The sequence below is a fragment of the Solanum pennellii genome, chromosome 3, assembly GCF_001406875.1.
Source record: "Solanum pennellii chromosome 3, SPENNV200".
In the NCBI taxonomy this organism is placed as follows: Eukaryota; Viridiplantae; Streptophyta; class Magnoliopsida; order Solanales; family Solanaceae; genus Solanum; species Solanum pennellii.
In genome coordinates this window covers 68,840,504-68,851,486 of record NC_028639.1, presented here as the reverse complement: position 1 = coordinate 68,851,486, position 10,983 = coordinate 68,840,504, and the positions used below count along the sequence as shown (strand labels likewise).

Sequence of the window (10,983 nt, the reverse complement as noted above, 5' to 3'; positions counted from 1 at the left end):
AAAAACTTTTCAAGAACTCTTGCAAAGGCTACACAAAGCAAAGGCAGAATTATTCCAAGGACAACAGCAACATCTGGAGCTTTTCGTCTAGTTGTTTAGGAATTTATTCTCTTGTTCTTAAATTGTAAACCACTCCTAAATCTATAAAGGAATTGGTGTGTTGTGTTAGAAGTCTAAGTTGTCCAGGTGGGATAGCTTAGTGGGTAGATTGTTTTTCTACTTAGGCTTGTTGAGCAATAGAGGACTATTGCTTAACGGTAAGATTGATAACTCTTTCTTACGTTTGGTGTAATCGTGTTTCGCTTTTGCTTTTGAAGATTAGTGAAAACGATTGAAAATCCTGTGAGACAGGTCGTGGTTTTACTCCCTTAAGCAAGGAGGTTTCCACGTAAAATCATTGTGTTGATTTTACTGCATTTAACTTTCTGGTATTTTTCTGAAGTGAAGTAAGGGACCTGGTCCATTACTTGTTAAGTTGAGGCACATATTCTATCAAATATAATTAATTAATGATCAAACAACTATTTGCAACATTAACAACAATCAACATATACCCAGTGTAATCCCACAAAGTGGTTTGTAGAGAGAGTAGAGTGTAGAATTACCACATCTTAACGGTAGAGAGCACGTTACCATAAACTATCAGCTCAAGAAAAAACAGTCCAAAGCAGTATAGAGAAAGAAATATCATAGACAATCATGACAAAATACAATAGAAGGCCTAACAAATCGTCTTGAACAGTAGTCATAACAAAATAAAATGATAATCGAACTATATATTAACTCTCCACTAATAAAAACCAAACACAAAGGACAAGAAACTACAACAGTAACACTACGACTAGTATGGAAGAATAAGCGAGACAACACCTCCTACCCCAATCATGTCCTTCATAACCTCCTGTCTAAGGTCATGTCCCCGGTAATTTTCCGCATAAGGGATTTCAGATAAACCCCTTCCACACTCTAGTTCTACCTCTAGATATAACAGAGGAAGTTAACAAATAAGAGAGACTAGGGTTGTGAGCAATTGCCAGTATAAGTATCAACATTTGGTTATTCAATTTGATACTACATACACATGGAAATAATTTCAGTTACAAGAAAAACAATATTTCTAATTCTCCAGATTTTAGTATTGCTAAATGTCTCATTTTACCTTGTCCATTGCACATTTTCAACTCTCCAACTTAAATTACAAACCTCAGGGCCTGACTCTGCTGCTTTCGATCCAAAAGGTGATGGACCTTACGCATGTGTTGGAGATGGCAGAGTAATCAAATATCAAGATCCAAATGTTGGCTTCACTGAATTTGCAATTACATCACCAAATAGGTAATTGAATTCCAATTCTAAGCTTGATCTTTCCCTTATCCACTATTAAACTAAAACAGAAATTAGCTAGCAATAGATAAAATCCGTAGGAAAATCTTAGTAGTTTGTTGGTTGGCTACCTGAACTTTCACCTTATAGATAAATTTCGTAGCTAAACAACAAAATTCATAATTTAGTGATGGATTAGCAACGAAGTTCATAGCTAATTTTTGTAGTGCATATCCTTCTTTTCTCAAAGCTGATAATTTTTGTCATACATTATGTATGTTTAGGACCAAGAAAAGATGTGATGGCACAAATGACCCAATATCACAACTAGTATGTGGAAGACCATATGGCCTTGGGTTTTACGACAAAACTGGTGACCTCTACATAACTGATGCATATTATGGACTCGTGATGGCTAAACCAAGCGGAGGGCTCGTTACACCAGTAGCTACTAGCTTTGAGGGCGCACCTTTTGCCTTTCTCGACTCACTAGACATCGACCAGGAAATGGGAATCATTTATTTTGTAGATTCAGGAGCCCTATTCCGGACTGGGTTAGTCGTTCTAAAACTTTTCTCATGTCAAAAATGAGAATGTTCGAAGTTGAAATTGAAACAAGAATATTTGAAAGTTAACTTATGTTTTGTTTTGAAATTTTAAATTGAATTGTCTTGTCACCAGCAACAGGCTTCTAATTGCTTTAAGCGGAGATACAACAGGGAGATTGTTCAAGTACGATATAGCAACAAAACAAGTCACATTGTTACTAAATAAACTTTCAGGACCAGCAGGGATCGCACTCAGCAAAGACAAATCATATTTACTAGTCTCAGAAACTATTGCTAAAAAAATACGGAGGTTTTGGCTGAAAGGTGCAAAAGCAAATTCATCGGATGTTTTCGCAAACATTGATGGAAATCCAGATAACATTAAGAGGACTGAGTTGGGAGATTTTTGGGTAGCTGTTGTCATATTAAATTAAAGTACTTGATCATTCCCGCCATAATTTCAACAGGACAAAGAATGAATGAGAAAGGGGAAGTCGTGGAAACGCGCGATTTTACAGCTCAATTTAAGGGTATTAATGGGATAACTGAAGTTCAAGAACATAATTGCAAACTTTATGTTGGGTCATTAGACCAGAAGTTCATTGGTGTTGATGAAATTTGATATATGTCTTTTGATTTTACAAGAATAAGTTTTATGATACATAGTATCATGTACTATCTTATTCTATATGTTAAAGTAAAAATGCTGCAGAGACCATTCTTACAGCATCACAATCTGCAAGTTATTGCAATTAATATATGCTAGATCCATATTTTCCGTGAGAGTCTATCAGAAATAACATCTTTGCTCTCTCAAAACCCACACTTTGTGGAATTAAACAAGATTGTATATGCCATATCCTATTAATATCCTAATGAGAGAACTCAAAATCATTCCATTTGGGGGAGGAATCATAACTTGTACATTACATTGAAGTTTGTAAATAATATGTTCCGATCAATTAAATTGAAGTTTATCATCAGATCAATATGATTAGTTGGTATTTGGTAATTCAAATGGATCAATAGAAAGATATTCAACATTACTATCATTCTTAGGGTTTGAATTGACACATCTTTGTTAATTAATATTAGCATTGATTTAGACTTTATATGACTTATTTACAACTATGAGCTATAATGCTTATTGCATCATTCAAAATATATATATATTAAAAAAATGTAAAATCTTTAGAAATGTTTATAAATTATGTTACAATAAATTAAATTGTATGCATATTAATTGAGTTGATTTGGTTGGATGAGACTCTTTTTTAAGATAAAAGTCAAACTAAATCAATCATGATCATTTTTTTCAAGATACCAATTAACTTAAATTAAATCACTAATAATTTTTTTTTCTCCATTTAATTTGAATTTTATCTATTTGATGTGATTTATCCATTTTTTTATACACCCATAACACAAACCTACAACAAACTTTGAACTATCTATTTTATGTGATTTGTCAATTTTTTAATAAACCCATAACACAAACCTACAACAAACTAGAAATCAAGACAACCACCTTTGGACGTTTCCTATAAGGGACCATAATTCAGGTAGGGGTGAGCGTTGATAATATAGTACATTATTGAAATTCGCTAAAAATAAATAATTATTATATTTCAGTTTATATTTGTCATATTTGAATTTGTCACGTTCATTAAAAAAATATTGTCATATATATTTTATCATACTATTCTTATTCATTAATGTTTAATGCTAGATTTTAGAAAATGACTTGCAGAATAAGTAATTAATATTGAGAATCAGACATGGAAAAAACAATAATTTTTTTATTGTACTATATCTGAATTTTATGGTATTGTAAATCGATAGCCACAATTTTATTCGATGGTAGCTTACATATACTAACTTTGATTTTTTATGGAACATCTTAATTATATCATACAACACTTTATACGTATGAACTATTCAAAAGAAAGTACTAACTCTTTGTTAATCGATTACACAAAAAAGATATATCAATCTAAATAGAATAGTCAAAGTCCAACGTCTAAAGAATAATTTTTGTGCTAATAATACTTTATATATTTGTTAGTTTTTATAATAATATATATGAGTTGTCTTTGTAATTATATACTTTGATAAGATATTTGATATTTTCAATAATTATAACTTATAATAATTAACAAATACTAAAAACATATCAAATGCCATATTAATTATTAAATATCATAATATCAAAAATTTTAATTCCAATGTTTACCTTACCCATGTATATATTATTAGCAATAAACTTTTAGGACGTTAAAGTTGGATTAGTATTGACATTATTGGTAATTCCAGACTTCAAGCAATGTTTCTTAGAGAACACAGAGATGTCAAAAAGCAAATATTCCTGTGCTTGTACGAGATAAATGATTTAAAGTCTTTGAGTTCAGAATTTTTCCGATCATAGACAGAATTTCTGTTAAGATCCTATAAAATGTCATGACTTAATGTTCACGAGTTCAGTATGAATGTGAGTTTGTTAAATAAATGTATACAACACTCAAGTCAAGCTAGGGGTGGTGAGCAATTGCTAGTATAAATATCAATAGTTGATTTATGTTATTAATACAATAGAAACATGGAGATAGTCTCAATTACAAAAACAATTTCCCTAATTCTCCAGATTTTGATAATCCTAAATGCCTCACCTTATCTTGTTCATTGTGCATTTTCACGTCTCCAACTTCCATCACGAATCTCTGGCCCTGACTCTGCTGCTTTCGACACAAAAGGCGACGGACCTTACACTGGTGTTGGAGATGGCAGAGTATTCAAATATCAAGGTCCAAATACTGGCTTCACTGAATTTGCTATTACATCACCAAATAGGTAACTAGTTTCCAATTCTAAGCTCGACCTTTTTCTTATTCACTATTAAGAACAAAATAGTGAATTAGTGACTCACAAACTTTACTTTTCTCAAAGACTGATATTTTGACATATATAATGTATATATGTTTAGGACCAAGCAAATATGTAATGGCACAAATGACCCAATATCACAAATTTCTTGTGGAAGACCGTATGGCCTTGAATTTTACAACAAAACTGGTGATCTATACATAACTGATGCATATTATGGACTGTTGGTGGTTACACCAAGCGGAGGGCTCGCTACACCACTTGTTACTAGCTTTGAGGGTAGGCCATTTGGCTTTCTCGACTCACTAGACATCGACCAGGAAATGGGAATCATTTATTTTGTAGATGCAGGAGCCATATTCCGAACTAGGTTTGTCCCTTACCTCATGAGCTAACTTTTAACGTATGAGTTAAGCCAGGATTCCATTGAATTGCAACTAACTGTTTTTTTTTTGTTTTTTTTTTGAATGGTTTTGTAAGCAGCAACAGGTTTTTAATTGCTTTAAGCGGAGATACAACAGGGAGATTGTTCAAGTATGATATAGCAACAAAACAAGTCACATTATTACTAAGTAAACTTTCAGGCCCAGCAGGGGTAGCACTCAGCAAAGACAAATCGTATTTATTAGTCTCCGAAGCTATTGGTAAAAGAATTACGAGGTTTTGGCTTGAAGGTGCAAAAGCAAATTCTTCTGATGTTTTCACAAACATTGATGGAAATCCAGATAACATTAAGAGGACTGTGTCCGGAGATTTTTGGGTGGCTGTTGTCAGCGTGAGAATAAAGCTTTTGATCATTCCCACCTTGAGTTCGACAGGACAAAGGATAAATCAGTTGGGAGAAGTTGTGGAAACGCGTGATTTCACAGCTCAATATACTAGTGCAAATGGGATAACTGAAGTTCAAGAATATAATGACAACTTTATATTGGGTCTTTAGACCAGAACTTTATTGGTGTTGATGGAGTTTGATGTATGTCTTCTGTTTTCACAAGAAAAGTTTGATGTATGTCTTCTGTTTTCACAAGAATAAGTTTTTATGATCCAGGCTCTATGCATTTTTAGATGAATAAGCATTTTCTATACTAAATAAAATTGTTGCGGACCTTCTTCTTTGGGAATCTTTCACATATAGCCACTTAAAAATAATTAGTTACTCTCCATAGCTATAGTTTGATAATTATAATTTGTAGTTACACGTTATATGGATGAGAGAGGAGAGAGGAGAGAGAGGGGGAAAATGAGTGGGAGAAATGTCAATTGTATATGTATATTGGTTAGATAATTGTATATTATACATATGTATTTGTATATATGGCAAGAGAAACTGGGAGAGGAAGGAGAGAGGTGAGCGAGACTGGGAGAGGGAGGAGAGAGGCAAGCGAGATCAAGAGAGGGCAGAGAGTGGGAGAGAGGTGAATTGTATATGTATATAGGATAAATAATTGTATATTATACATATGTATTTGTATATCCTGGCGAATTATAAAGATACAAACGACTATTTATACAAACTCGAAGTCAACTCACGTAATTAATGTATGATGTTAGTCGCGAGTGATAATTATAGCAAACTATAGCTATAATAAATAATTAATAATATAAATTTGCTAAGCTGCCTAATTTTCTCTTCTTTTTATTGATAGTAGAAAAGGTGTAATAGGCAACAACATGGACTTAAATTGAAGTCCAAACTTTTAAGGCTAAGTTCCAAGATATGAGCCCATTTTACTAGCCCAAGGTCCAAATACCCATCTTAAAGTCCATCCTCATAACTGTTATATGAATGAGTCAATAGGATCACACCACGTTGCAAGAAATATAGCACCCCAAGTCAAATCACACAACTAAGGGCCCGTTTGGATGGGCTTAATAAAAGCAGCTTTAAAAAAGTACTTTTGAAAGTGCTGAAACTTATTTTTAAAATAAGCAGTTATGTGTTTGGATAAAAGTGCTGAAGTTGCTATGCCAAACGTGAAAAGGGAAAAATGGAAGAAAGAGATGTTAGGGTTATGTGGGTAATTTGGAGATTGTATAAAAATATTAAGGGCAAAAAAGATCAAAATGTGGTCAACTTAAAACAGCTTATAAGCTAAAAAAAAAAAGCACCCCTACCCCAGCTTTTAACTTTTGGCTTAAAATAAGTTTTTTTAACTTAAAATAAGTTATTTTCAGTATTGCCAAACAGCTAAATAAGTCAAAAATTAGCTTTTAAGTCAGTTTGACCAGCTTTTAAGCTGAGCCAAACAGCTCTAAGAAAACTGTTCCCTGTAAAAGCAGAATTTAGAAGTTATAGTAATTATATATGTTCCCTGTAATTCTGTTTTCCTCATGTCTACACCAAACATACAACAATTTCCTTTTCTTTGTGCAGTATAATTAAGGACCAAATGTATATATATACATTAGGTAACAGTACCATGTAAATTTTACTCTGGGGAAAGTTGGATTAATATGAGTTAGTGTAAAGAATAATTATTTGTACTATATCAAGTCGGCCGAAGAATATCTACAAGACAAGTTACCTGTTATAACAAGTAAAGATAATCTGATGCTGTAGAAACCTTTTAAACTGATGATATATATAACTTAAATTTGATGAAGATTTTATTGTTCTTATTGTAAGTTGTCAATAGGAAATTTCTTCTAAGAGCACGCCAGCAGAAAATCCCCCTATCTCCCTCTCATGTCCACACTAATTGTTGGATCCGTCGTAGATCAAACAAATTACATATTATGATTTCTGAGTTAAAAAATGGATTTTAGAAATGTATATCTAACTCTATCTATGCTTGTCTTTCACTTATAGTTCTACCCCAAAGCACTTGATTCTATCGAACCTGCAAACTCATCATAAGGTTCACCATTGTGGTGTTAGTTAAATTGTCCTATAAATATTTTTAATTTTTTTTAATAAGGTATTAGAAGAATCATCCTTATTTCTTGATATTCCTAATATTGAGCCCTCGTTTAATTATGCTATTCACGCTCTAATTAACCAAACCTGGACGGGTGAGGGGGATGAATGCGTGTTAGATTGTTTCACCTCATGTCTATTTTCTTAACATTAACATGCTAAGGGCGGTTGGCAATTGGTTGTATAAGTATCGACAGACAATTATTTTATTGAGTAACGTAGAAACATGGAAACAATCACAATTACAAAAACAATATTCCTTCTCCAGATTTGGATATTGCTAAATGTTTCCTCCAGTTTTGGTCACTGTCAATTTCCAGCATTTAGGAAATTGGCTTCACTGACTTTGCTGTAACATCACCAAATAGGTAACTAAATTCAGTTTCTAAGCTTGACTTTGCTGTAACATCACCAAAGAGTGATCTTGAACTTATAAAAGTAATTTCTTAGTATTAAAACTATGCATTTTTCATATAATATCGATTACCAGTTGGTTCATGTATACAAAATTTTAGTTTTTCTTTTCACCCTTGGTACTTTTGACATTTCTACTTACCTATTGGAATAGGAATCACACTAGGTGGCTGGTCTAGTTTGAATCATATTGATGAAAAAACTACAGTTTCTTGAAACCAATGAAATATATTATACACAATTATCAGAGGCATCTGCTGGACTATTGACAAAACAACTACAGTTTTTTCAGAATTTTTTTTAAAAATGTTTTGGTGCCATGAATGATTTGAAATACTATAACAATTCATCTTATCTAATTTAGATATTGAAATGGTTCAGCAGGGAAATATGATTAGTAACTTCATTTGAGAAAGTCTCTGTAGCTTAAGCTGACTAATTATAAGGTTAGGTGACCACAGAGGTTCGGCATTGAAATTTTCTTTCCATAGCCCCCATTGTCAACTCGAAAAGAGAGGTAAGCTAGTAAATAATAGGCTCTTGATCAGTGACAGATTAAGAATTTTGATGTTGTGGATTCTTAGTTAAAATCCTGAATTTGGACATGTACAGAACCCTGTGTATACATTTTTTTTTACACATACAGGTTTTCACTCCGTACCACTTAATATGTCGCTCATTGTAAGATTTATTATTGTTGTGTTAGATTGTCTCACATTGGTTGAGGGAAGGAACTGTCTCCTTATATGATCTTGGACAAACATCGAGCTAACTTTTGATATGGTTGAGTTAGACCCACAATCTTTTCTTTTAATATGATATTAGAGAGGTAGACTTATCGCTAATTCTTGGTTTATTCAATGCTAAGCCATCATCTAATCAAATCTGAGCAGGGAGGAGGGGGAAAGGGTGTTAGGCACAACTATAATCTATTTTCTTTAACATGCTAGGGGCAGTGGGTAATTGCTAGTATAAGTATTAACAGCATATCGTTTTACTGAGTACACCAGAAAGATGGAAACAGTCTCAATTAGAAAAACAGTATTGTTCGTCCAGATTTGGATCATGCTAAATGTTTCTCCCAGCATTGCTTGGTGTCGATTTCCTGCATTTAGCAAGCTCCAACTTCTATTACAAACAATAGGCCCCGAGGCTTCTGCTTTTGATAGAAAAGGTGGAGGACCTTACACAGGTATTGCAGATGGCAGAATAGTCAAATATCAAGGCCCAAGAGTGGGCTTCACTGATTTTGCTGTTACATCACCAAATAGGTAAAATTTTCACATTAAAAAAGAGTGAACTCCCCCTTCATTTACTTGCATGTTCAAAGTTTGATATCCTTTTGTTTTCCCTATACTGTTCCTCTTCAGGACCAAGGCAAAATGTGATGGAAAAAATGGGCCAGATTACAACAAATATGTGGAAGACCGTTTGGCCTTGGATTTTACTACAGAACTGGTGATCTCTACATAACTGATGCGTTTTATGGACTCGTGGTGGTTGGACCAAACGGAGGGCTTGTTACACGCGTTCCTGGCTTTCAGGGCAGGAATTTTGCTTTTCTCGATGCACTAGATATCGACCAAAGTAAAGGAGTAGGTTATTTTGTAGATTCAGGAGCTATATTCCTGACTGGGTTAGTTGCTCAAAAATGTATATTATGTCCAATTCAATTTTCCTAATATTACATTGAATATCCTTAAGACAGAGGGGTAACTAACTCGATCAAAATAACTTGAAATTTTTTGGCAGCAATAGGACTAGAATAGTTGAAAGCGGAGATACATCAGGGAGATTGTTCAAGTATGATATAGCAACAAAACAGGTCACATTAATACTAAGTGGACTGTCAGGGCCAGTTGGGGTGGCACTCAGCAAAGATAATTCATATGTCTTGATCACAGAATATATTGCTCAAAGAATTCGGAGGTTTTGGATCAAAGGCGCAAAAGCAAATTCATCAGATGTTTTCGCAAATGTTGATGGAATTCCAGATAACATTAAGAGGACTGTGTTGGGGGACTTTTGGGTGGCTATTTCCAACACCAAACAACCTACTACATTTTCACTAGGACAAAGGATCAATAGATTCGGAAAAGTCGTGGAAACGTGTAATTTCACAGCTCAGTGTAATAGCCCTAATGGGATAACTGAAGTTCAAGAATATAAAGGAAAGCTTTATGTTGGGTCTTTAGACCAGAACTTCATTGGTGTTTTTGGAGTTTGATGTCTTCTATCTTTTCAAGAACAAGCTTTATGATATAAAGCATTTAGTATCTACACTAAATAAAAAGACTGTAGACCTTACTTACAGCATAACTGTATTGCCTGGACACTAATCTTGAACTTACAAATGAAATTGTGGACTATTCAAACTAAGCATTTTCATATAATGTCAATTCCTAGTTAGTTGATTTACACAGAATTTTAATTACCAGAGCACTTTGGATATTTTTAGCCGCCTATTGGGATACAAACACACTTGGTAGCAGAACTAGTTTCAATCATCCACAGGGATCTGTGACTTGTTTCACCATTACAATTGGACTACTGGTAGGACTATGAACCAAACATCATCCATCTCATACGGAGTTGTTTTGGATGGTAAGTGGGGTGGCCCAGTGGTTTGAGCTTGGGACTTCCATGTTGGAGGTCTCAAGTTCAAAACCCCTTGCCAGCGAAAGCAAGGGGTTTGTCTTCTGAGTCGAGCTCGTCGCACCAGGCTTGCCTAGTGCGGGTTACCTCTCCTATGTGGTTTGCGAGCTATTGCATAGGAGCAGGGTTTTACCCTGTGCGCACCCAAAAAGGGTAGCGGCTGTGGGTTTCCCTTGTCGTCAAAAAAAAAAGTTACTTTGCTTGTACTATTATTTTATCTAGGGGTGTCAAATGGGGGGGGGGGGG

At 34.1% G+C, this 10,983-nt stretch overlaps 1 protein-coding gene and 2 pseudogenes across 1 annotated transcript; all 3 read left to right on the top strand.

The window, feature by feature from the left end:
• Positions 1 to 1,081: 1,081 nt before the first annotated feature.
• LOC107014183 lies at positions 1,082 to 2,605 on the top strand (annotated as a pseudogene).
• A 1,862-nt stretch (positions 2,606 to 4,467) lies between these two features.
• On the top strand, positions 4,468 to 5,723 carry LOC107014173 (protein STRICTOSIDINE SYNTHASE-LIKE 12-like). Its single transcript, XM_015214026.2, is given in 4 exon segments — positions 4,468 to 4,718; positions 4,852 to 5,121; positions 5,235 to 5,668; positions 5,671 to 5,723. Coding segments are annotated over 4 exon segments (1,008 nt in total).
• Positions 5,724 to 8,623: 2,900 nt separating this feature from the next.
• LOC107014049 lies at positions 8,624 to 10,459 on the top strand (annotated as a pseudogene).
• Positions 10,460 to 10,983: the final 524 nt, after the last annotated feature.